Below are 27,597 nucleotides of genomic sequence, written 5' to 3'. Positions count from 1 at the left end.
TAACAATAATAATATTATAGAAAATCAAGCTCTTAAACAGAACTGTGATGTTCTTCAGTGAAGAGAACTGTTTCAAGAAAACTTGAATATTCAGTGACCAGGCATCAGCAGAGTACATCAATGGCTGCATTACATCCTGCAGCTGGTACTATCTGTAATAGTGCTAAAGCCCCATTTCCATTCCTCTGATCTGACCCAGTACCAATTTGTTTCTGCATCCAAAGACTACAGGGCCTAGGCATATTTAACACATGGTTAACTCCATCCTAGTATCAAGTTACTGTCTTCAACTTGTTTGTCTCAAAGCTTGCAGAGCAATAATATTATCAGTATAAAACATGTTATTAGAATTCTACGAGTAGAGTAGCAGAACTCATAATGCTTCTTCCTAAACTTATCTGGGTGTTAACATCTGCTCCATTATAAGCTGTCATCTTCTAAAGTCTTTCCTCATATAGACCAAGGTTTGTCTGTGACTGAGTTTCTATTGTTGTTAGCCAGCTCCCACTTCTGGACCACCAGAAAGTCACTTGGATGACAGCAGAGAGGAGGCAACAGCAGATACAGGTTTCAGAGGAGTGGGAAGCAGTAACCTATTCCCATCCTTCACAATTAACACAAAGCCAAGTAATAATATGATTTGCCTGGAACTGGGATTCTTTGGAAATTTCACTTCACGTTTACTTCACATAGGTTTGACAAAACTCCAGAAGTTCAATTTTTGTACGGTAGCACAACTTACCTCAGGTGAACAGTTACCATACCTATGGCATTTCTACAAGAACTAAACTATCATGATCCCTCCAAAAGCCTCAAAGACCAACCCCCTTCTTAGCTACACACAACCCTCTCACCCTTTTTGTTTGTTTTGATCTGGGTTTTGTTTGTTTTTTAAATCCAGGTTAAGACCATATCACCAATAATTATCTAAAAGTTTAACATACCATTCTTCTTCAAGAATTTAAGAGCATCCAAATATCCCTGCTCACAGATCTCTCCAAGAACCTGCAAATATAGAGTAAATGAATCAGACAAGTAAAAAGAGTTTCAACTTGAGATCAACAGTTTTGTAAAATGAAAAGCCACTTTCATCCACCTTCCACTCTTGAAAGAAAAAAATCACCTCAACAATTGCTGGAATTCAACAGATTCAGGTTAATATGGCTACTGTGATGATGCATACATGATCTTGTACATTAACTTATCTTTCAGCTGTTACAGATGCACTGAATTATTCACCTAAAAGGACTGCATGCAAACAGTTTACAAGACTTCCCTCCCCTCGTTTCCTTGATTAGCCCTTCAGAAGCTGCTAGCAGCAACAAAACAGGGTGTTTGGAGTATGCCAATTCCCCTCCTTCCCTCACAGTGCTTCTCACTTCCCAAAGCTTTGAAAGATCAGATGTGCAATTCTGATGCTCATGCTCAGACTTATCTTGCCTATGAAAGTATCTTTTGCCAGATGCAATAGCAGCTCACCTATGCAGGGGTATTCGTAAAAAAGAAAAAAGAAAAAAGAAAAAAAAAACCAAAAACCCACATAAGTAGAATTTAAAATTTGTCTTGAAGTGGTCAAAAAGCACTCAGTTATTAAAATGTATCTGTAGCAGTCAGAAAAATTGCTTCTTTGCTGTAGTATATCCCAAGCCAATTGAAAAAGTCTGCTTTTATTTTTTTATTTTTCCAACTTCCACAACAGCAATTCAAGAGCATTTCCTCCTTCAGACCTGCAACTAACAGCACTGAGCAAAGTTTAAAGGCAACTTGCCTGTGCCAAGTATTAATTAAGACTTTTACAAAACCATGAAGCTTTAGAACTTCTTATAATTTCTTAGCAGGTAAACATGAAAGGACCACAAACTGACAGTTGTTAATTTCCCAGTGTTGATTTTATGATAGAATCCTGTGATAATTCCCAAATAAACACTGAAAGCCAATAGCAGGATATGCATTTTTGGTCTGAGAGAGACTAAAACCAAGGAGGACATAGACAAAACATGAAAAAATAGAAACAAGATACGTCACCAGAGAAGTTTATGTGACTGGATGAAATGTTAAGACACTGTAACTTTCTGCAAAAGCTTTCACATGGACAGCTGAACCAAAGGAAGGCAGGGGCTGACCTTGGGTTCTGGTGGAAAGAGTGCTTGTGTTAAGCGATAAAGGTTCCCCAGGCTGAACTGAATGCTGGTGTTGGTCACGTTCATCTCATGGAAGTTGGCTGACTTCCCCTTGGGACAGATGTCACACTCCCCAGCGAAAGGGGACACTGTGATGGTGTTCTTACACTCATAGTGAGGCAAGTTGTCACTGATTCCTCCGTCCACGTAGCGCTACAAAAACGAACAGAAACAACACATCTGAAAGGCAGAAAACTGACCAGCAGAGTCCCCAAGCAAGAATGAAACAGCACTTAAGGCTGTAACAGAACAGCCTGTGCTTGTGCTCCCAGGCTAAACATTTAGAGTGGCATGATTTGTTCTCTAATGCCAATAAACATTCCTACCTATAGTTCCATAGACAGCCCAAGCATATTTCGTTTGGGATTTTTCTCTATGTTTTTTCTGTATCTTTATGGTATTTTAAAGATGATAATCCTACTCAGAAAAACACCCAGAGAAAAGCAGCTCTACGCTTCAAAGTTTAAGTTCTGAGATACTAAACCATTCTAACTTGAAAGTACTCTTCATAATTAGAATTTGATAGAAAAGCACCAAAAAAGATTTGGACATAAGGAAAGTGTGAGTAAAAATGGACGGTGCTTCAGAAACTTTGCCAACGGTCACAGGCATCTATTGTGCTTTGTGTGCAAGTTCCAGGTTATGCTTTTGTCTCCTTCACATTGAATGGCCAATTTCTGTACTTTTAGTGCATCATCACCTCACACATTTGAAGATCCAAGCTCCAAAGTGCTCTGTTTTGGGGTAACTGCTGTCTAGTGCAGCAGCTGCAGTGGCTACAGACAGCCCCTCCAGTTGCTCACAGCAGCCAGCTTTCCAGCCAGGCTACAGGGAACTGGCTTGTTCCCACACCAGCAGCTTTGCTGGCTCAGAGGCTGCATTTTCCTCCTTTCTAACAGCTCAGCAGACCTAAACTGTAGGTCCTTGTCAAACATAAATGTAACAGAGCAGTGATTTGAGCAGGAGCAACCTAGATTATCAATTTCAGCTGCCCTGATACTCATTCTGAGAAACACATTAGGAATTAGGTAGAGGACAGCTCATGGCCTCTCAGCCTCCCAGGACACTCTCTGGACCATGTAGCTCCTGCCAAACTTTAGTTGTGTAATGCAATCACTGAAGTACAAGTGAAATCCCCAAGTCCTTTGTGGAAGTATCAAGTACAATACAACAGGTCTGGCAAAGAAGGACCCTTCCCATGAAATTATTGAAAGGTGGAAGTACGTATCTGAATCACTGTTCTACTGCTCTAAATGATTTTCATGATTCAGAGTATCTGCTCAGCTGTGCCTCCAAGTCATTTTTTAAATCTAAAAGCACTGCTGTGTTTGAAAGGAGTAAAAAACCCAAACAAAAGCCATCACACCCAAAAGCTTTTGAATCGGCAGTTAGATACACCTATTAAATGTCATCATTATCAAAATAATTGCAAAGATTAAAAGGATAGAAGGATTCCTTCCTTTCCTCAAAATATGACCAAATTAAGCATCACTTGTATGTTTTTGTACTCTGAACTAAGCCTTTTAAAATAACATTGTTGTCTGGTGACAAGAACTGAACAGCCAGATTAGCCTGGATCCACCTCAACCTTGGATTCAGTCCAACGTCCTGTTTTCATAACACCTTTAATCTGGAAGAGTTTAAGGAGACATACAAGGTTTAGAAGTACAGATAAAGAAAATCCCTACACAGTTCTAATCACTTTTGCTGAAATTTCAGCATGAAGGAAAAAAAATACATTTCACATCTATTCTTGACCTTTTAATACTTGCAAATTGCCTTAAGAACAAGTTAAAGATGTTTAGAGTTTTCTTTCTTCCTGCCCTTCTCCTTGTGCAAGGAGCACCACAGTTGGAAGGAAAGCAAATGCAAGTGAATAAAACAGGGTAACAAAAAGCCACCAATGTCACTGCCTTGATCTGAAATGCAGATCTGCTTCCAGACGTGTAATTAAAACACCTACACAACAAACCATGCCAACTTTCCTGCAGTTTTTGTCTCTTTAATGGAGGATTTTAGAGAGCCCAGTAGAGCCACGAAGTATTAAGAGGTTTTGTAACCAGCAGTTCCTGGGAAGCAATAGAACATACTAATATACTGATATTTTACCTCTAAAAAGTAAGCTTTCTTACACTGAATACAAATGGCAGAAGGCATTAAAAAGCTTTGTTTACACCTAACTGAACACAGAGTTTTAATCCAGTTGTAAGGCAGATCTACCCACAGTCAGAACACGAAGATGTACAATAAACTATACTACAAGATTTTTTTTTTTTGGAACAATTATAGGTGATTCTTCCTGTAAATCACTTCCTTCAATAAATATTTATCCATAAGTTAAAATACTCGTTGTTTTATAATACCTTCTTCTTTTATTAATGCATCTTAGGGGGGAGAGGTGGGAGAGAGAGACAATATGTGCGTGTTAAGATACACATAGTATCTTCCACACATTCAGTGTTTCTTTCTTTTTTTGGAAAGTTGTTACAGCTACAGTACTAGAAGCTATGATAAATGTATTAGTTTTACAGTAGGATAACAAAAAACCCCACATACATTCTCTCTTAATATTTTCAGAATAGCTAGAATTATTTTTAGATCTTAACAATAGAGACTTACCACACCTCTAAATGATGGTGGAATGAGGCCACAATAAATAGGGACAAATGAACTACAGATTAAAGCCTGTAAGAAAAGGAGACCATATAAATTAAACGTTAATTGTTCCATTACTGACATTGATACTTATCTTTTTTTTTTTTTTTAAGATATTAGCAAAAAACACCAAGCAATGAAAAAAATCCCAAGTGAGAACACTTGGACAAAAAATGGGGGGAAAAAAGAGGGTATGATCAAGCATTGTTTTAAACAGGATGAGTGTATTCAACATCTTTTTTTAATCATACTCCATCTAAAAAAATTTGTAAGACTCACTAAAAGACCATTTCTAGAAATGGTGATCAGTAAGGAAAAGATTATGATCATTCATTCAAGCTCTACATTTTCTGAGTAATCAAAGTAATAATGACCGAGGACACAAATGTCAGCATCCTGGGATCATATGAAATTACCTTTGTAATGGACATTACGAGTTTTTAAAAGCTATTTTCGACTGTTTCTTGATCACTGCTTTTATAAGAATGACCTTAAAATCTTATTCACTAAGGATATAGTTTCATTAGATCCACTGCACTTTAAAGGCATTTATCCCTTTTCATGACTGATCCCTTGCACCTCCTCCCTAAAACAGTTCACAGACATATTGACTGGGAAAACCAGTAGGTGAATCTGGTGTAAAAAAGCCTGAACTCCTCTTTAAAACACTGTCAGAGTCACAATACCTGAAATGCTTAAGTAGAAATCCAACAGATGATGTTAAAGGGACCTAGGATCACAGAAACTTTTAAAAGTTGCCAAGAAGAAACATACCTGTATAACTTCTTCTTTTGAGTTAAAATTAGATATCAAGGCATTTTTGCCATCTGATACCCTGGTTAGTGAAATACACAGTCTGCCTGATGACAACTGGTGCGTGTTTTCTGGAAGATTTCTCATCAGCCCATCTCTTATTATCTTTATCACATTAAAGGAAGGATGAAGAGGACCAAGATTTCTCTTTCTAGCTTCTTTGGCTAATGCCAGAACATCTGCACAAGCCTGAGCTGAAAAGAAAATGCATTGCATTTAACAGCAGAAGATATCTCAAAAAACACAACCCACACTTGGACTAATAAAGCATATCTAGAGCTCCAACTCTCTTATTGCTAGAGTCAAAATTCAAGAGCTTTTTAACAGACTAAGTAACTGTCCAACATGTTTAAGGAAGTTTAGGAGTTGTCTGAGAGACAAAGAAATCATTTTAGACTTTCATAAAGAACTCCTGGTGAAGATTAAGCTACTTATATGCCATTAAGATGTAGATTCTAAGCCTAAAACACCCCTATGAGATGCTTGCATTAGGAATTATTCATCCCAGAAACACAATCTTTGAGGGGAAAAAAAAAAAAAGATGAACCAAACTTAAGGTTTCAGGGCACCGTTTCTCCTCATTGAACCAAAAATACACTAACGGGAGCATGAAGTGGGATGTGGTAGGAATGCCAGGAGGGAAGTTTTTAGAGCAATGGGAAAGGAATGTGGAGGAGATCCATGATACATCACACAGGTCTCCACCTAAATAGGTGCGTTTTTACAGTAACAGACACATTGATAATTTTTTCTCCAGTTAAATATACGTCTGGGAACTTCAAACCACTACAGAAGACAGGACAGCTCTGAAGAACACTAAAATCCTTTCAACATTTAGTCACAGGAGGAACAGCAGCTCATCCACCTGCAATGTTTTGTTTGAACTTAGAATGTCACATTTTTCCAGGGCACACTTTGAGGAAATTGCTTGTCAGCTTGGTAAAGGAAAGGGGGGGAAGGTCAAAGTAACACCTTATCAACCTGAGTGATAGGCTACAAGGTCTTCTAAAAATACTTTCAGAACTTACATACTTGAGCTTACTAGAACAGATAAAATTCAATTTATCAGGCTAAATGTGAGCACTGCACTGGCAACAACTCTGCTTAAGCCTTTGAGCTCAGATTAATTTCCAAAAATACTACCCTTCTACAATGTTATTCCCCCCCAAAATAGCAATAACTAAACATTTATCATTCTCAACCAAGAGTCTATGTCCAAAAGAGCATTTCTAAAAAATCTGAGGTATCAGACACACTCCATTTTTACCACTTCAATTCTTTCATTCCATCCTCACAGAGGGAAATCTTGGGCCACAAATCCACTGACACCATTAGCCTGACCCCACCTCCCACCCTAGAAGACAGCAAACAATTTAGACACAGCTCACTGTTCATGGTCAAATATATGTTTATCTTAGTAAAACACATTTTACACACAAATAAAAAAATTGCTCAAGTCACATTCTGATGAGTGATTAAGTTATTTCCAAAAGCAGAATGAGGCAGTTCTAGCAGTTCTAAGTTTTCATGCATCCAGATATTCATTACCACCTCCCTTTTTTTATTTAGCAATGCTCAATCTTCTAAGCTTTCTAAAGATAGCCATATTACAGGAGTCCAAAATACTGAACTACCAGAACTCTGGCCAGGAAGCCTTCAAGCATACACAATAATTACCTTTTCCAAAACAAGTATAGTTTTGAAAGCTTATGCACCAAGCAAGTCACTTGCTTGTTCTACAATACAACCTACCAGCAAACACAAATACCTGCAATTTGATTTGGCAGTTTACCCATTGTCTCCACATACAAGAATTTCTATGCTTGAAATTCACAGGGAAAAAGAAAAAAAAAAAGCTGACATATTTTGTTTATTGTAACCTATTTTAAACAGGAGAATGGCTCCAAATCAATGGAAAAAAAAGAAAAAAAATGAAAAAAAAAGTTCTATCTAGGAGTATGTGATTATTAAAACACTGAAAATTTAAAAAGCTTTTTGTTATTAATTCAACAGACTTCAAAGTAGTCCAACTTTTTTTCCTTCTCCCTTCCTCTTCCAACAGGACTAAAATACAGTTACCTCTTAGGCTGGTGTATTCCAAAATAGTAACTTCTCCAAAAGGCACCAAAATAGGAACTTCTCCAAAAGGGCTAGAGCTCAAGCCAAACTGGCATTTTAGGCAGACCTTGGTCCATCTGTTTTATTTTTGAAACACAGGAGAGCTAAAGAAATTAATCTTCCTAATAAATGTGAACTGTTTCTCGTTATAGTTCTGTATTACTATTTTTAATTGTTCATTATTAATTTGTTTCACAGAGTAAAACCTGAGATGTTCACTCCACAGAGTAAAACCTGACATTATATTTGCAGCCTCCACTAAACCTGCTCTCTTTTAAGTGCCCCACTGCAATGGATGATCACAGCACCTTCAAAATACCAGATCTCCAGGACATCCAAGGAGTGCCATTTTAACATTCCATTTTGGAATAGCCTGGAATGCACTTCATCCTCAAAACAACACTCCTGGCTAAGCTTCCCAACCTCCCCCAAATTTAGTGAGAGAAACCTCTTTGTCAGTCTGTAAAAGTACCCTTTTCTTCCCCATTCAATGGTTAATGATTATCTACATTTGAAGTTCCACAGACTCACTATCTATCCAGCAGCTAATCTGAATCACAGAGAAAACCCTTCACTTAAAACATCTGGCTACAAGGCAGTGAAAAACAAAATATGCTCTTCAATTCCAGCCACAACCCCTGCTCACAGATGTGCACACTCAGTTTTGTGTGCACCAGCACACAGACAGTTCAGGGCTGGGTCCTGCCAAGCCCCAAACGTCTCCAAGGATGGAAATCCCACAACCTCTCTGGGAACCAGTTCCATTATTTTACCACCCTCATGGCAACTGTCTTTTCCTTACACCTCATCTGAATTCACCAGGTTGCAGCTTGTGCCTGCTGCCTCTCATCCTTCTGCTCATCTCTGGGAAGAGCTGGGCTCTGTCTACTCACAGTAAAATGCAACTGTGAAAAAAAACCACGGGACTTACTTACACCTCCAACGGCAGGAACAACAAATACTGCACAGAAAAGTGTATCAGAATAAGAGAGGCATATGATACAAAGTCACAAAATACATCCTATTATTATAAAACAGTGATTCTCTAGAGGTTGTTTACCATTCTCTGCTTTCACACAAGCTCACAAAATCCCACAGCTAGAAACTCCCAGAATTAGCATGGAATACCTTATTAGTTTTTTCAATTTACAGCAATTCACAGATTTTAGAACACGGGTGGTTGGAATGGAATTGTCTTCCAACATTCACAAGTGATGCTTTTTTTTTTCCCCCCAGTAGAAACACACTTGCCCATGGAATCTGCTACCTTGGACAGTGACCATACACATATTCTATTAGAGAGAGAAAATAAAAAATCTCAGCTGGCATATGAGATTGGTATTAATTGGGAAAGGTTATAATTTGAAATCTACAACTCTTAATTACTAAAGTGCTGAAAGATTTAAAAGCTTTTATTAACTCATGCTGCCAAATAAACAATATACATTTTCTGGGCTTAAGAGTTCTTCAAATATTTAAGACAGCTTCCTTCTCAAATAATTTACAATGACTTAAGACTTAAAACTGGGTATGTTCTAAAAATACCAGCTATTGGGGAAAAATATGATTTGTTTTAAAAGCTGATACTGGGGTCACATCAACTCAAGTGTGTCATATTTGGACATTATAGCAACATTAAATTAAGTAGCACAAGTTTACTGCTAAAAGCTTTGAAGAAATTAAGCTTATGTGCTAGAGCTCAGTGGCTAAAGCAGCAGGGGCGAGCATTTCACAGCACTGCTCTCCTGTACTTACAGAGAACTTCTGCTTCTTTTAGTCAGTGGATGTTTTTCCTCAGAAATTTAAAAGCAAAACCCACAAACCTCTCCAAATTCAAAAGAGGTACTCATTGTTCTCCTCCTCTTCTAAGAAGAAATCTGAATTTACGAACTCCTCTAGTTGTAAACCAGGCAAGGGTATTGCTAGCAAAAACAATCAGCGTGGAGTCATAAATGAGACTTTTTGCTTTACTCAGTGGATCTCTTTAGTATAAAGAGAAAACCACTTTCAGCTTTCCAGATATTTCATACAGTTTTTTAAACTACAATCTAGTTGCTATCCTAAATACCTTGATATTTTGATAGCTTTTATCAAGTTTAATTCATTAGAAAAATGTATATTCATGAGCCATAAATAGGTAAAGGAAAGGTGCATTTTTCCCACTGCTAGAAAATAAGTGTGTATTTCACAAAGCACACTATATTTAGTTGCAAACTAACATCTTTTATCCAGCATAAATACAACACAAGATTACCTCTATTATTTAAATGGCAATTAAAATCAGTGATTTTAATCAATCCACTGTTTCTAATCATACACCTAAGAGACCTTTGCAACATACACCGCGCCCAGATTAAAGAGAAAAAGCACGTTAAAGCTAAACTAAGCCCTGACCTTAACTCTCCTAGCCTTACCCCAGAAAGGAGCAGCTTTGGAAGAAGCAAGATAAAGCTATCCAGCGCTTCACGTGCAGGGAGATGCTCTATTTCCCAACGAAGCGCAAACACTTTGTTTACAGCTGATGACAGGACTGGCCCACTTGCTTTGGTGGGTGTTAGGGCTCAGCTGCCTCCCGCTCTCCCAGTTAATTCCCGGACTTTGGACAGGGGCGGTGAGAGCAGCCCCTCAGAAGGACACACACGGGAGTAACTCCGTCCGACCTTTCGGCTACGCAGGTGTGGGAATCGCATCGGGCATCGCCAAGACCATTCCCTGCGCCACGGATTTTATGCCACCCACGGGCACATGTTTTAGGGGCAAAGAGAAGCAGAGAATCGGAGCCAGCCCGGCCCCGCCCGGCCGGAGGGACCCTCGGCCCGAGCGCGCTCCGGGGCCGCGCCTGCCCTCCCCCGCCGCAACCGGGCCCTGCCCCGCCACACCGGGCCCTTCCCCGGGGCTCGCCCCGCCGTCGCCTCGCCCCGCTCCCCCGGGCCCCGCCCGCTGACCCAGAGAGCCGCCCCCCGACGGGACGGCGGCCGGCGAGCGCTCCGGCGGAGGCGCCGTAGATGTGCCGCGCATCGCGGATGACGTGCGGGGGCGCGCTCCTGCAGGCAGGTGGCGGCGCCGATGTGGTAGACGCCAGGAAGCCGCAGCCGGCGAAGGACACGCTCCAGCCGCCCTCGCGGTCCAGCATAGTGGCCGGCGGGACGCGTGCTGAGGCCGACGGGACACGGGGGATGCGGCGGCGGCTGCCCGGCGACTGAGCGGGCTCAGCGGGGGCGCCCCGCGCGTTACACGGCGGCCGCGCCCCCGCCGCCGGCCGCGCCGCAGCCAATCCCGCGCCGCCGCTCGGTTGGCTCAAGGCGCCCAGCCAACCAGAGGGCACATGCAAATGAGGCCCCGCCTCCTCTCGTCCCCCGCCCGGCGCAGGCGCGCTCCCGGCGGGTGCGATCCGCGCCCGAGTCCTGTGTCGCTCGTTCCCCTCGGTCCCCTCAGAGCTGCCGGTCCGCTCAGACCCTTCGGTCCCCTTGCCTCGGGCGGCCTCCGCCGGTCCCCCAGCCCCGTCTGTCTCCGAGTCCCGCCCCGAGCGAAGCGGTCCAGAGGGGCGCGGCCCGCCCACCGCGCTTCCAAAGCCGCACAGCGCGCGGTGGTGGGGTCCGGAGTTCGTGAGGCACAGTGGGGTCCGGGTCGGTGAGGCGCAGTGGGGTCTGGGGTCAGTGAGGCAGTGGGGTCCGGGTCGGTGAGGCACAGTGGGGTCCGGGGTCAGTGTGGCACTGGGGTCCGGGTCAGTGAGGCACGGTGGGTCTGGGGTCAGTGAGGCACAGTGGGGTCCGGGTCGGTGGGGCACAGTGGGGTCTGGGGTCGTGAGGCACAGTGGGTCCGGGTCGGTGGGCACAGGGGGTCCGGGTCGGTGAGCTGGGGTGCCGGCAGCTGGGCGGGCGGAACGCGCTGTGTGATCCGCCGGTAGGAAAGGATTTGGGATCTGCCAGGCACGGCGGGCAGCGGGAGGCGGCACCGCTCCCCCAGCCCATGCGGGCCGTGGGAGGTGCGGGCTTAGCAATTACCCCGATTATCCACGGCTCAAAGGAATCCACTGTGCCAGCGTATGCAAGCGCTCGTATTACATGATCTTCTCTAATACTCCTGAAATTTAAAGAGAAGAAAGTTCATGATGATAATAACACTAGGCTTCTAATGGGAAGATTATAGAATAATTTGCTTTCAGGTTGCAATTTCAATCTGCAAACAATTCTGTGTTTTTACATTTTACAGAAGTTCAAGCAAAGCAGCGAAATGCCATGTGAAGTCTAGAACAGCAGCATCTGGCAGAGTTTTGGTAGTACCAGCTGACTGTTGCATCAAAACCAAGTGTCAGGTACTGGTGGACTTCTGGAGGTCTCATAATCTTTAAGAGTCTGAAGACCTCATGCTTTCTGCTCTGCAGGCTTAGTTTCCTAAATAATAGTTCAGATATTTCTGTGTAGTGCTGCATTGCAGGCCAGAGATATGCTCTAAATGATTTTCTGCTCAAGTCCTCTTAAATACATCTGAACACATCCAGGTCGGGTTTAGCTCCCTGTAAAAGGGGCAGGTTTCCTCTAAAATTTGTAAGAGGAACTGGCATCTGTATGTGACTCCAGTCACCACAAACCCCAGAGTTTCCATTAGGCTCACCCTGCAGTGCTAGTAGAGATTAAGTAGCTCAGAAGGGAGTTCCCAACAATTTTCTTGCCCAGCAGGGAGCTCCCCAGAGCTGGACTATGAAAATAAAACAGAGAACAGCATGTCTGAAATCCTCCAGCATTTAATTGCCTCACTCAGTACTTCAGAAATCCTCTTTAGCTACCTGCATGCACCATTGCATCATAACAATGGGATGTTATAACATTTCAAAAGAGTCCAAGAGGAGTTCATGCTTTCCAAATACACCTAGGAGAGGTTATGTTGTGAGACCTTTTAGTTGTGGAAAGCATGCCATGAAGAGAGCAGAGTTCAAGCTCTTTTTCAATCTGAGTGGTCTTGAAGCTATAATTCTGCCTCTAAGTGAGCACCACAAGCACTAGACCATATTTCCAGTTTTCCCACTTCGAATTTAGCTCTCTAGCCACTTCTGTCTTGTTGGGCCATTCAGCTTCATCCATTCACCATTTCAATGAGCAGAGCAGAGCAGGCAGTGTCCTAATCCCAGTCCTGCCTGTCTTATAGGTTCTTCCCTTCATTTAGGGAGAAGGAAGGTGTGAGATTGAACCCCTTTCAGTTCACAGGGAAGGAAGACGATGAAAAGGGAGAGGAAACCTCATCTTCCTAGAAGAATCTTATTTCATTAAAAATGTGATTGTGACTCCTGGAATTTTTCCATTCTCTTCTAAAGGACAGGCCCAGCTCTGCTGTATTTTGTAATCTCTTCGTGTGTGCTCTCATTTACTCAGACCTCAAGTGTGGGAGAGTACCATTTCTTAATCCATGTTTTAGAAAATGGACACCAAGGTGTTCAGAGAGGGACATTTCTGGACATCTGCAGAAGTTTGACAGAGCCAGTTAAACGGCAGGCAAGCAGGGGATTTTCAGAACATTATCAGATCAATAGGTTTTTCAGGGCTAAGCTCAATTTTGCTGGTAGACATTAGCTCTGTTTAAAAATGTTTTTTTATCCCTAAACTGTCACTACAAGGCTGTTCCTGAACCACATTTCTTGAATAGTCAGGAGGAGTCTTATTTCTCCTGTAAAATGGCCAGTTCATAACCATCTGCTCCTCTGCTTTGTGTCCTTTGACATTAGTATCTCCTATATAACACTGACAATATTAAGAGTGCTGAGCTTTATTCCCTTTATCCCCCATTCTCTGGCCGTCGGGGAGCTGAGCTCCTCTAGCTTCCTCTCGTGACACAGGTGCTACAAATGCTCCCCAACCAGTACTGCAACTGGTCCTTCAGATGGGGCTTCTCTAGAGCTCTACACAGCCCTTGCTAGGGAAGCTGAATCACAGATTCTGATTGCTTGTACTGTGATGAACTGGTAAATCCAGGTAAATCCTTCCCTATCTCAACTTACATCAATGTTTTTAAATGTATTGCAATTCTCCCAGTACACAGTACCAAATTTGTTCCCAACACTGGACTCCCCTCCCCACATACACCCAGCCTTTTTCAGTATCTGTGTCTTCTTGGGCTGCTTCTAACAGATAGTGCAATTTCTCCATTACATCACCTCTAGTTTAGCAAAAAACATCCCTTGCAAAAAAAAAAAAGAAATCCCAACAAACAAAAAAATTTAAGCTGAGGTGCATAAAGACAGCATGGATCCCATCCAAGAAAGCTGATGCAGCCTTGTCACAAGTACTACCAACCATACTGCAATTGTACAAGATGCAGTTTCGAGATTTATATCAAGTTGATATCAAGTTTTTGATCAAGTTTATAGTTTATATCAAGTATTGTTGACAAGTATCAAGTCCTGTTTTTATCAAGTATCATGTACTATATGCTGCAATCTCTGTTGCAGATACATCTTAAACGTTTTACTGAAACAAGTCCAAAATAATTTCCCCCTAATTCCAGGAGTATGAAGTAAGGACTGAAGGGAAAATCAAATCTATTTCAGTGGGGTTCTAATCTACCAGGTAACTTGCACGCAGCTTGCAAACTTCTGTAAGGAGACACCGACCCAGCCTGATGTCTGGCATGTAAACTCAACAGGCACACCTTCTGTCTGTCATTTAACCACCCTCCATCCTTTCCATTTAGCAGCTATGTTAATTATGATACAGCCATGCCATTTTCCTAAGATGTGGACTAAATAAAGTCTTTCATACAAAAAGAGAGAAACTGATAGTGCACTCGAAAGGTGCCTTTAACTCCTTAGAAGAAAGGTACCATTGAAGTACCTGCAGGTAGCTGAAGGCATATAATTTATAGGAAAAGGGACCACATAGGATGGAGCATCAGCAGGATGTGACAAGCAGTACTGGGCAGGTGACAAATTATCAGGTCTGAGGTCTTGTGTAAATCTGACAACAATTTCTGTCATCAGAAAGAGAAGGAGGTCCAAGAAGTTATTGCTAAGCTGTGCTTAGAAACAGCAAATGTTTTCTATGATTTTTTTTTTTTTTTACTTTCAGGTATTCATTAATAAAGCATTTTAAAAGAGATTGATGTATCACAGTAGCCTTTTCCATGGGGGAGGTGGAGAGGGATACAATAGCAAAATTTGCCCAATTATCACTCAGCAAGGCTAGTTCCAAAGTTGGAGAGGAAGTCTGACTTACTGAGTGCTAAGCCAGATCTACAGCCTAGAACTTCTCCAGAAGGATAAGGAAGTAGCTGCTAGAATTTTTGGAGCCCAGGACACTTGCCAGTGCAGTCTGTCATGTGTGTGTGTGTCCTTGTCAAGTGACCTTGTCAAGTGATCATCTACCTAATCCAAAATTATCAAAGCCTCATCTCTGCCTATCACCTTTCTGGGAATGCTCTGCTGTGAAAATTTTCTGCAGAAACACAAAGCATTTGTTGGCAAAGTTTAGGTGCTTTTGGTGAGTAATGCAGCCTTGGCCCACAATAGAAAGCCTTGCTCTCTTTTGCCTAAAAGGATCCAAAGAGCAAAACCAAGGGATTGCTTTACACTCCCTTTTAGATCTCTTATGTGGGATGCTGCAAGTTTACTCCTCTTGTTTCAGTGCATGCAGGCGAGAAAGAATATGAGCTCTGCTCTCTTTGTTATTCAAGTAACTTCTGTTTATGTTCCTCTGAAGGTGCTAATTTGTCACAGAAATTATAATCAATAACAGATATAATTCTATTTCTTTTGTGTGATCATCCTACCAGGGCTGGATACAAAAAGGGAAATTCTACTGGATCAATGGCCAGGAGACTGTTAAACAGCCTTTCCTCTTTAAAATGCATGAAGAACTACAGGGCAGGAATGGAGAAGTGTTGAGTTACAGAGGGAGGTAAGCTGAGGATAAATACAGAACATAACCGGGACAAGGAATTTGTTACATTCCTGGTGCCAAGGTCTCACATGCACACTCACCACTGGCACAGCTGTACAGTGGGGAGCAGGGAAGAAGAAAGGACATTGAAATTGTCCTGCCAAGATAAGTTTTAATCGTTTTTAGTCTGTTTGCAACATCAACTGAAATCCCCTCACTACACTCTATTTATTGTAAACCTCACAGAGAAACTACTCTTGGCACAAGCATCCTTCCTGTTCCATTGGCTTCCAGTTCTGTTCAAACCATGTGGACCAGCAAAGACTCAGCCACTTGGTGGGGATTTTTTTCTCTTTGCCTGTCATATGGCCCATTAAGCTTTCAAAGGTCTCAGGTTAACTACTCTCAGGTTACTTTGGCAAGAGGTTGTTTTAGTGAAAGCTGCTGACCTGTTTTTCCCTTGGGCCTGATCTTCTAACATTTGAGTAAGGATTTGTGGGTTTGGGTTAAGCTTCTGGGGACTGATTCTAAGTCACTATTGTTGTGCATAGTAAAGCTGTAGAAACTTGAGAGTATGAGCTCAAAAACTGGTTTGTGCATATCTCATACAGTAGATGATGATGGAGCAATTTTAGTGCAGCTACCGAACTTCACAGCATAACCCTTTGAACTAAGCTAAGAGGTCTTTTCTCTGACTTTCAGTTGTGACCATGGACTAGCAGACTCCAGTCTGTTATCAGCTATGAAGATCTGTATGAAAAGGGTAATAAAAAATCCAAATCCAGGTAGATAAAGCAACCTCTGTTATTTCCCATAGGCTTCTGCCATGATCTTTTCTAAAGGAAAATAAAATGAAAAATGAAGCATCCATTTCACATACCTTTTGCTAGGATCCAACACGAAGTCATTCTGTAGAGGCAGAGCTCTGTGCTCTCTGTGGCTGAAGCATGGGGGTTGTAGGTCTAGCTTTTGAAAAAATCTCTTTACGGGTCCTGTTTCAAGCTGTGTGCTCCTACCAAACTGGGATCTTCATTGTGGAAGCTGTATGGGAAGTAGTTTCTCTGGTTGCTTTGTCTTTAGTATTTAGTGTACTACTACCTGGCTTGTGGTTTACTTGTGGAAACCATTTTGTGACTATTGCTGAGCCCTAAAATATAGGGGAGGTTCTCAGATCTAGGTGCATACCATGCCCTAAAGATTCTGGCTGTTGAAATGCAAATTCCACTGCCAGCCCTTTCTTCCTCTGGGTGATGTGGGAGGGAGAAATGTGGTAATGCAAATTTAGAAAAGATAATACAAAGGATGTGTTAACTAAAAAAACCATACTGAGCACATTTGCCTTTGGCCAACTTGTTTGCAAACAGGTCTCTCTCAAGAACATGCTGTGACAGCAGGCAGGGATGAGCACCATACAAGGGGCCCATGCTGGACATCACTGTGCTGCTGGCCAGGGTCTGCTTAATTACAGTGCATGTAACACACTCACTGATCATCAAGAGCTTCCACCTCATGCTAAAGGACTGAAAACAGTGACTGAGTGCTGGCACCAGAGGCTTGCTTTGTCAACTTACTGGAAAAAGCCTCCAGCACTCAGCACATTTTCGTATCTGAGGGTGGCTGGAAACCAGTGTAACTGGTTCAGGTAGGAGAAGCAAAGACTTTTCATATCTTGAATTCCTTGGTGTGAGCTGTGTTTTTCCTTCTCAAGGTCAAACAGAAAAATCCTGAGAGTTAAAATTTGCTTCTCAGGTCTGATATCAAAAGCCATTGCCTTTATTCTTCGTAATTTCAAAACTATTGCATGGAACAAGGAGCCTAGAACTATTTCACATGAACATGGTCCAAATACTGTTTCACGTGAACATGGTCCACGTTTATTTATATTTTCACTTTATTTTTGTTTCATAACTTTGTGGCCTGGTATGTATATTGCAACAGTTTATTGCAAAAAGATCCCGTGCAGCTTTAGACATCCTGCTAATGAGACACAGCAATGATCATGCCCAGTGCTAACTTGCAACCTTGGCTTGTTTCTTATTAATTACTTTTGGAGGATATGTTGTTTTTATGGCAGAAAACTAAGAGAAAAGAGTATGGCTAACAAACTGGGGGAAAGTTTGGATAACCTCCAGAGTTAGATTTTCAACTCCTGCAGAGCACAAGCACCTTTTCTGTTGTACTAAGACAACCATTTTCTCTCTGAAGCTATGTCACTTCTACCTTAGCTATATTATTATTTTTAATTACAGTTATAGATGTTACTGTACCTAATAACTTCTAGGTGGAAAACAGTGTTGCATCTCTGAGATCTAATATCTTTTCATAACAAGGTCTAGTAATAAGCTCCTTTTAACAGCTGCTGAGACAGATTCTCAGCAAAGTCTCTTCCTTGGTCTTGACCTAAGAAAATATTTCAGTCCTGTAATTGCTCTAAAGACTAGGTGTTTGTCTTCCCAACTCTAAGACCAGCAATATTTAGGGAATTATTCTAGATACAGATATGTATGTAAGGAACACTTCCTCTGGCAGAGATGTATTTCAACCTTGTCTTGCACACAGTGATCCATTAGCCAAGAAATACACATGATTATTTTATAGTCACCTCCTTTCAGAGGTTTCTGTTCTGCAGAGAAACAACTGGTCCTTCATTCAGCACCCCTGAGAGGCGGAAGCTCATGAGAACAGTGTGAAACTAACATTTGTCATAAAAGAAAATGATTGTTTGTGTAAACAGAGACCACTAAGCTGCTTAGCATGCATTAACACCTTCTTAACATTTGAAAATGTGTTAAGAAATTCTAGAGAGGAGATTATGGAGCTGAACATAGGTGAAGATGTTGTCAACAGAGTGTGTGGGTGGGATGTAAACATAAGGGCTGTGCATAAATATGGGTCTTTGTTAGAGTAGTCCTGGTTCTCTTGATTCCTTAAATACCAGGGATTTGAAATTCCTGGATTTTTTTCCTTCCAGTTGGAGAAGGGAAGGAAGTCATACAAACCCAGTTGCATCTTGCAGGTGGCTAAATCAAGCCACTGGCTGGGTGACAGAACCCTGCAATGCCAGCACAAAAGGGACAGTGACTTCACAAGTGCCACAGAAAGTTGCCCAAAGGACTTAATGCAGTTTGCCTTGGAAAGCAAAAAATTCTAGTGAGCTTTTGGGCAGCAATGCCAACTTGGGCAGTCAGTGCCAGCCCTCTGCCACCTTTGGCTGCTCATATGAGCATCAGTGCACAGTGGACTGGGTGGAGGAGCTGCACTGCCAGGAAATAACTTTTTCCCCCTCTGTTTCCCTCTGTGTTTGTCTACTTAAAGCATCCTGCTGCTGAACAGTGAACCACCTGTGGCCTCACCATGGAAAAGCTTCCTTAGGGCTTATGTAAGCCAGGTGACCTGGGGAAAGTCATTCCCTGGCACGGAGCAGAGGGGAGCCGAGGTAGGAAGGGAAGCAGCCTCAGCAGGGGCGATGTTCCCTGTGTGCTGCACAGCATTTAGGGACCTTTCTGCTCACTCAGCTGTCCTGCAGGTTTGAGGGACTTAGTGAAAGGTACCCTTGTGTTGTGAAGCTGTTGGACAATCGGCCACTGCCCATTGTGGTCACACTAAATTCATTCTGTAGCCACCAGGCTTCCTAAAAATTGGGAGGAAGGAAAGAAGAGACAATTTAGGAAGCCTGCCTTTCCCCTAAAAGGGGAAAGTTCCTGTTTGTGGAGCTGGAAGTTTGGAGCAGCTATTCCAGAACACAGCTTGAGGAGAGTGGCTAAAGTCATTAGAGCTGGCCACAGTTTCACCACTGTGTTCTAGGAGTTGTCCTAAGTGACCTTTCTCAGGCAGCACCTGTTTTAATCATTGAATTGTAGCACAAGAAGGAGGATTTGGGAAAGGCTCTTTGTCCTGTAGCTCTGCCTTAAGAGGAATAGAGAGCTTTTTCTCTTTCTTTGTGGGGGAAGGATGTTATTTAAGGCCAGTGAGGAAGATATGTAAGCTGTGCATATCTCATTGGTTTGAAGTAAACATCTGTTCATCCTCCTGTCAGTTGTGTTAGGCAGCCACCTGTGCAAGGCCCTGGCTGCTGTGAATCTCATTTTGAAGAGTTCACCATTCTTCCCAAATGTTGCCCAGGAAATTTAGACACAGCCTTAACACTAGGTAAATTTTATCCCAAGGGATCAAGTGTTTCAAGAGAGCTGATGAAATGGTGAAGGCAACAATATCTAACTCCTTTGGTTGGTCTAATTTTCACCTAGATTGATTGGTTTCATTTTCATGTCGATATGATCCAATTGTTTAGTAGGCAAATGATCAGTACCGCAGAAACCAAGAACCTGTTAAGCTCCCCACTTAACCAGGAATCCTAACAAGTTTAAGGAGGATATGAGGGCTCTGCAGAGGGATCTGGATAGGCTGGATCCATGGACCGAGGGAAGTGGTCTGAGGGTCCACAAGGCCAAGTGCTGAGTCCTGCTATTGGGTCACACCAACCCGCTGCAGCTCCAGGCTGGGGCAGAGGGGCTGGAAAGCTGGGAAAGGCCCTGGGGCTGCTGGGGACAGCGGCTGGACATGAGCCCAGGTGTGCCCAGGGGGCCAAGAGGCCAATGGCACCTGGGCTGTGCCAGCCATGGGGTGGCAGCAGGGCCGGGGCAGTGACTGTCCCCTGTGCTGGGCACTGCTGGGGCCACACCTCAGATCCTGGGGCAGCTCTGGGCCCCTCCGGACAAGAAAGGCATTGAGGGGCTGGAGCGTGTCCAGAGAAGGGAACTGAGCTGGGGAAGGGGCTGGAGCAGCAGGAGGGGCTGAGGGAGCTGGGAAAGGGGCTCAGCCTGGAGCAAAGGAGGCTCAGGGGGGACCTTCTGGCTCTGCACAACTCCCTGACAGGAGGGGGCAGCTGGGGGGGGATCAGGCTCTGCTCCCAGGGAACAAGGGACAAGAGGAAACGGCCTCAAGCTGTGCCGGGGGGGGGGGGGGTTCAGGTTGGACATCAGGAGGAATTTCTTCATGGAAAAGGTGGTCAGGCATTGGAAGGGGCTGCCCAGGGAGGCAGTGGAATCTCCATCCCCATCCAAGGAAAGCTGGACATGCCACTGATGTGGCAGCTCTGGGCTGGGTGACAAGGTGGGAATTGGTCACAGGCTGGACTTGATGATCTTGGAGGTATTTTCCAACTTCAGTGATTCTGTCATTTACAATCAGCAAGAAAGTTACTGTGGACTCCCAGTGTCACCAGTTGTTGAAATGCCATTACAAATCAACAAGTCCCTATCTACGGGTATTAGGATTTAAAAATAATTTCCAGGTCTAGATCTTCAATTGCTGCAAATCATTGTATTCACTTTTCAAATGTGCTGGTGAATTTGTTTTAGAAACCAGCAAACTGTTCTGCTTGGATAATACTTTTTATTTTTAGTGTTTCCCTTTAATTCAATGATGTTTTTCAGCAAGAAAAACAGTATAAAATTTGTACCAGAAATTGTACAGGAATCCTGACATCTTTCCCTGCTCTGCTCTGCTGGAAGACCAAGGACTTTTCACTTCCTGATACTTTGTATTTCATCCCTTTTGTCTCTTGTACCGTTCTCGATTGCTCTGCTCCTTCCTCCTCTGCTTCCATGTCTGTATGCTCCCTGTCTTCCCTTCCTTCTCCTGCCACTTCTCTGATTTTAGGCTTAGCCGATACCATTAGCTTACTTCAGAAAGACAAAAGTGAAAGTTTGCTGGGTTAGAAAGCTGAACTGAAGCAGGTAAGCAGGTACCAGAGGAGGCTCTGCCTCCTTGGCATGAGCCAGCTGGTGGCTTGGTTCTGTTTGCAGCCATACAGTGGGGTCAGTGCAGGCTGCGGGTGCTCAGGCACATTTCCAAACATTTTGTGACTTGTGGGCAGCCCCTGCTTCCCTCATCCAGATGTGCAAGGGAGAGGGCAGAGCACTGTGCCAGCTAAAGCTGGTTAGTGGGTCAGGGAGCTGGCTCTGGCATGGGAAGGGACTGACCTTCACCTCTGCCCTCTGCCATTCCCCAAAAAACAAGCCATGGGAACCAGACTTCTGCTGTGCCTGTTCTTTCAGAAGTCCAGAGCCTTTTCAGTTTCTGTCTGTGCTGTGACCAGAGTGACCAAGGGCTGGGGGCTTTTTGGCCTGTCCATTCTCCCCCGCCCATTCTGCTCTCTGTATATCCCAGGCAGATGTCCCTGATGTGCTCCTGATGTCTGTACATGTGCCTTCTGAGAAATGCTGCTGAGGACCATGCTGGTTACATTTTTAACCATCTTAAATTGTGTACAAAACAGTAATTGACATCTTCTAAGGCCTTAAGTTCTTGTCCACGCACTGGAAAGGCAAAAAATAATTTTCTCTCCTTCCCTAATCCATTCTAATTTACGAATCTAGGTCACCATGTCACACCACCCCTTTACTCACCATTCCCCCCACTTCTTTCCCAGCTGCTCAGTGTTGGCTTGCTGTAGGGAATTTGGCTGTGGCATGATGCCAGTTATGTTGTGAAACAGCCAGACTGTTCTTAATTCCTAGCTGGTGAATTCAGAGAAACTCTTAACTTCAACTTTACCCACAGTGATAGATCTGTCCTGACTTGTCCTGTGAAATGAATAATAGTCCAAAAATAGGAGTAAATACCATGTCCTTTCCCTAACTAAATACTGACTTTGGTCAACCCAAGAAACAACGTTTGTTTGCTTCAGTCCATTTCAAAAGCAAAGCATGAAGTTTGATCTCACTGAACAAGATCTGAACAAGAAAACTCCCTAATTCAATTTACCCCTTTCCAGAGAACACTGTCACTGTTTGCCAGCCCGCTGCCCACTGATTTCCACTGAGCCCTCCTAAATGTGCACACACCCAAAGAACAGTTCCTGTTGTGTTTAGCTGAGCTGTGCTCCTGGTTTCAGCCAAAGATGATGTCCTGACTGCCAGCAGATCAACCCCTTCTTTGCCATCTCAGAAAGGGGATGGTATGTATCCTGCTGCACAAGAGACGAGGCTAATACTGATTATTCCCAGGATTCACAGCAACATCACAGGAAGCTCATGAAGACTGCAGTACATGCAGGCAGAGGATTCACTATCCTTTAGCAAGTTCTTACTTTTTATTCTCCAAACTCAAGAAACAGGCATTTTCCTACCACAGCTGAAGTGTTCCATCATCTCTGGAGGTTCTGTGGAAGGGAGGAGATAATTTACACTAATTCCGAAGAAACACAACTGCTTTACTGCCCTCCCCCCTCCAAAGCTAGGCATGCAGAGTATAAGTGAAGATTAACTAGGAGACTAGGGGGAAGAAAGAATACAGGTAGTTGAGATAAGTAATCTTATCTTTAGATGACCTCTTTTAATCTTATTTGTTGCCAAGATCAGCATAAGCCCAAGTTCTGCATATTCAGAAGACAAAAAAGCAACACACTTAGTAGTGTTAATCTTTATTTTGCATTAAATTTGCCAAGCAGAACAAGAAGCTTGATTTCATGGGGGCATTTCAAAGTTCAGCTAAATAATCATGCCTTATAGACAGGAACTTTGAGTGTACCATCAGGATAAACTGTTTCTCTAGCATAATTACAGGCACATATTTTGATACTTCTCTACTCACAGACATCCATGTAGCTTTGCCTACCTCCATTGTACCACAAAAAATAATACACACACACATATATATATATAAATATATATATGTACACAGAACAACTAACAGCATAAGCACCAAAATACAGTTTTAGGTCTTTTACTGCATCATAGGTGTTTATAAACTGAGGTGTTAATTTGTCACAGCTTAGAATCAATGGTTTAACTGCATAGACACATTTATGCTTTATCTTATGCGTTGCACTTTCTAACCTTGGTGTCTGCTTATAGTTTTCAGCCTTTTCCTGAGTACCAGTGGAATGCTGTTCTGTGTGGAGCCATGGTAATCCTGGCCCCAAAGAGCAAGGTGCAGCCTCTGGAAATACCAAGACTCAGTCACGAGTAGCTGCCACAAATGTGAATACCGTTCGTCTCAGTCCATGCATGTGGGCTGTTCCCTCAGTTCTGGCAAATCTCAGATCACCACCTTTGCTGTAAACAAGTAGATAGGAGAGCATGCTGCAGCCTACAGCACGTGTTTCCTCATCCAGAGCTCTCCAGGCGTCCACTTGATGGTTGCATTTCACATCTCTTGGTTACAGAGATTGAGGTATAGAGGTTTAGTAACATAATTGAGATTACAATAGGGAACAAATGAACTAAAGCTTCCCCTTTCTATTTGCTAACTAGCCATGAGGAGAGGTTATTTCTTAAGGAGGTCCTTGACAGCTGTGTGCTGTGAAGTCCTTGAATGCCCCCCTTTTCCTTGCTTTTCCTTGAACACTTTGCCCTTTTCCTTTGCTCTTAGCCTTTGTAGGCAGCAGACTCCTTGCCCTGTTGCTTCAACACCAGGCAGCCCTCCAGCCTTCCTCCAGCACATGTTGCAGCTCTGACCCCATTAATCTTGCCAAAAGGCTTTTCCAAGTGGAACATTGAGAATCACTGGACTTTCTCCTCTTGACAGGGGCGAGCAATCTATTATCTTCATGGAAAATATCTGTTAGCAATGGGTAAGTTGTGAAAGCAGTAATCCCCAAGGGCTGTCTGACCCATGGAAAATTAAAAATCCAGAAAAATACTTTACATCAATGCCTTCTTAAAGAGACATTAAGAGGTTTATTGAGTTTACAGCTAAAAATATTTTTGTGTAGGGAACCATTGATGGGTCAAAAAGATTAGTTATAATTCTGTAATTCTTTCAAGGACTATGTAGAGGCAAATCACTCCTCCTGGATCAGTTTCTAAATTGGTGGGGTAGGGGTGTAACTAGTTTGAAAGAGTCTTTAGACAGTCACTTTGTAAAACACAATTTCATATAATCTACATTCAAATCCAATGTCCCACAGAAAGAGCATGTGGGAATTCTTCCCCATGGTTTTATGGAAAGGTCCAGCTGTTAATCACTGTCTTAGGGTTACTTTGTGATGTGTATCACATATCGCTGCCCTATGCCCAGGAATTATTTTTGTGCCTTTCTATGCCTTTAAACTGAGCCTGAGAGGGGAGAGGAAAACCTGAGCAACACTTTTTCAAAGCAGTTTGCAGCTTGTTCAAGGTCACACAGAGATAGAGACTTTTTTTCAGCTGCGGCAGGAGAGCGAGGAAGCACCCGGCTTGCTGCTTTCCAGTCAGCTTTTGGCCAGTTTTTTTCAGCTTCTTTTTCTCCAGAGACTGAGAGCTGAACTTTTTTCTTCCCTGGAATTTCGGATTTTCTCTCTTTTCTGCTGGACTGCTTCAATATCAGAGCACATCGGGAGGATTTTCCACTGAGCACAGAGGGCCTGGCCCTGGGCCAAGCCCCAGCTCTGAGGAGACCAAAGGGAGGACTCTAACACTTTCCCAGTTTTTTCTCCACAGCGAGAGATTTTATTATTTAGCATCATTATCCCTTTTCCCATGTGTTTGTTAAATAAATAGTTTTTATCTCTTTCACTTTCCTTCAAGGAAAATTTATTTTTTCCCAAACCTGGTGGGGAGGGGTGGTTGCAGCCTGCCTTCTCTCAGAGGATATATTTCTAAATTTGGCCAAACCGGCATAATCACTCACTGATGAATCCTAGAAGTATAAGAGATCTAATGTCAGATGGTGGTCTGTTGTACAAACCCTTCCCACCACATATCCCAGACAGCTCACAAACACTTTAGTCATCCTGAGTTGCAGACACTTCAGTCACCTCTCACAGCCCAAGACCTCAAAAAACCGTTCAAAATGCAGCCAACACTGATAAAACATTCCTTCAACTCCCATTCCTATGAATTGGCTGTGATGTCCCGTACTGAGGGGATGAATTCATTCCCTTCCTTGCTGTCTCTTGTATTGACAGCTTTAGTGAATCCAGAACTTCAGTCTCAGTCTTCTGCTCTGCTTAAACCTACAACATAATTCATTTTCCCTTCCTGAGAAATCAGACCAAAGCTGTCCTTAACATTTACCAAATCTCTTGACTGAATCCACAATATGCTGCTCCCTATTAAACCTAGGAAATTTGTTCAGTATTCCCATCCTGCTCACCATATACTACTAATTAAATATTATATTAAAAATCCTTTTATTTTCACAGAATGGAATGGACATGAAATTGTCTCCAAGAAAACCAGATTTCTGTGGGTTCCCTGAACTGTGGCCCATCAGTAGTGCACAGAGTCTAGCTCAAAGAAACAGTGCCTGCAGTTTCAACAGGGACCAGTTCTATGAGGGAATGTTCCTAATACAGATATTTTTCTGCCTTTTTAAACCTAGTTCTGTATATATTTGGTATTTCATCCATGGATATTCTGCCTACCAGAAGCCTCACTCCCTAACAGAAAATCATTCTCATCCAAGCCCTTGCTGTTAACACATTTTGTTTCCTCCTTCGAATAACACCTCTGAGTTTACAGCAGACTGCAGGTTATCCTCTCTCATCGTGGTCTGTTTTGTGACATGGATGAGGAGCCACAGAAGCAGCTAAACCAGCACAACTGAGAAGGTGGCACAGAAGCAAATTAGCAAGAATGAACAATTGAGGTTGGGGCAAAGAAGGAGATAACTGACCAAGAGAATGTATGGTGGAACAGCCATCTGAAATGTTCTTTGGCTTTTTGTGGGATCTGGGATATGTGCTGTCACTGCTTCAGAACAGAAATGGTAAAGTTTAATGTACACAAAAGATGTGCTTTAACTGAAATTATGAGACAGTCCTAATTCTGTTGAAAAATTTTGTCTTTTGTTAAAAAAAGCATTCCTGATGTCAAGTAAGTTTGATTAATTTGTAGTTTCCTGGAATGACAAAGTAAGCTACATCTTCAAAGGAATGCTGTGAAGCAGCAACCAATGCAACCAAGCTTGTCAAATGTACATTTCATAATTAGAAAAGGGTACAATATAGAGAAAGACTGTATAAGATGACCTTTAAATCTTGAAACAACTCTTTAAAATACCAGAAAACAGGTTATAGAGGAGAACATTGCATTCAATAATGTAATTTTCATGAGTTGTTTGAGGCATGTATCTCAAGCATATTTGAATCTGCAAGTACAATCGACATACTAATTAAAAAGTCCTTGCTGCAGCTCATAAGATCCAGTTAAAATCTCAGAATGTTGTTTGACTTGCAGTCCATTTTCTGCATTTCCATTGTTTGATTTTTCTATGTGACAGCAGATTCAAAGGACCACAGAATGTTACCTCTGTATTCACTATTATTAGTGCAACATCAAAATATAGCTTCTCTTTTTCTCATTCTCTTTTGCCTTCCTTTACAGAAAAGGGACAAAAAGCAGACTAAGACCCAACAGTTGGTGCAAAACACAAGGAATTACGTAAACAGATCTTTTTTGCTTGAGGCTTTGCACTTAAAACTAAGTTTTGTCATAATCTAGTGGGCAACATCTCACTAGACATTTACAGGAGGAAAAACACACTGCTCAAGTATTTAGCTGACATAAATTGTCATAGAGCAGAAAGTGGATGGTGTTATAGTATTTACAATTAAAATGTGACAAGTAGTCCAGTAAATATTGTTTTGCTTTATCCTACAGTTTTTCCTTTGTGATGCCAACAGCAGCAGCAATCTGGAAAGCAGGTTTGGAACAGATTAATGCAGTCCTATTTCCAACAGAAAATTTACATTCTCAGTAGCTGGAAGGCACATACACAGGCAGTGTGGGTGCTGGTTTCTCAATTGCAAAGCCAGACTTATTAAGCCAAATTGTCCCAGCTTATTAATCTTTTTCCAGCTTCATTTACATGTAACAGCACAGAATGTAATGCTGGTATAAATCAAGTTAAATCAATGCCAGGTGTAAGAGAACTAGGAACAGACTTAATTTGTTGGGCAAGAAGGAACACTCCCTTTCAGGTCAAATTTTCAAAATCTGGCAGGCTGAATTTCTTGCTAAATTCTGACAGCCCCA

The 27,597-nt window shown here is 42.5% G+C and overlaps 1 protein-coding gene and 1 long non-coding RNA gene across 5 annotated transcripts in view; one reads left to right on the top strand and one right to left on the bottom strand.

Moving 5' to 3' along the window:
- The window catches only part of LOC104696128 (patatin-like phospholipase domain-containing protein 2), a 13,207-nt gene extending 2,219 nt beyond the window's left edge, over window positions 1-10,988 (bottom strand). The window contains 7 exon segments of the mRNA XM_039571095.1: window positions 940-1,005; window positions 2,124-2,333; window positions 4,800-4,865; window positions 5,610-5,842; window positions 10,704-10,800; window positions 10,802-10,848; window positions 10,851-10,988. Coding sequence (XP_039427029.1) covers window positions 940-1,005; window positions 2,124-2,333; window positions 4,800-4,865; window positions 5,610-5,842; window positions 10,704-10,800; window positions 10,802-10,848; window positions 10,851-10,899 — 768 coding nt within the window. The 5' untranslated portion in view covers window positions 10,900-10,988.
- A 162-nt stretch (window positions 10,989-11,150) lies between these two features.
- Window positions 11,151-27,297, top strand: LOC109146147. 4 transcript variants are annotated; one of them, XR_005604498.1, is made up of 5 exons: window positions 11,151-11,392; window positions 11,979-12,081; window positions 15,528-15,652; window positions 24,167-24,212; window positions 25,764-27,297. It is a non-coding gene; the product is annotated as an uncharacterized LOC109146147 (long non-coding RNA). The 4 variants fall into 4 exon arrangements; XR_005604499.1 differs by lacking the exons at window positions 24,167-24,212; window positions 25,764-27,297 and adding an exon at window positions 16,337-20,193; XR_005604496.1 differs by lacking the exons at window positions 24,167-24,212; window positions 25,764-27,297 and having other exon boundaries at window positions 15,528-20,193.
- The last annotated feature ends 300 nt before the right edge of the window (window positions 27,298-27,597 follow it).

The sequence above is a fragment of the Corvus cornix genome, chromosome 1A, assembly GCF_000738735.6.
Source record: "Corvus cornix cornix isolate S_Up_H32 chromosome 1A, ASM73873v5, whole genome shotgun sequence".
Taxonomy (NCBI): Eukaryota; Metazoa; Chordata; class Aves; order Passeriformes; family Corvidae; genus Corvus; species Corvus cornix.
The sequence above is the reverse complement of the archived record's forward strand: the minus strand, read 5'-3'. Positions and strand labels throughout refer to the sequence as shown.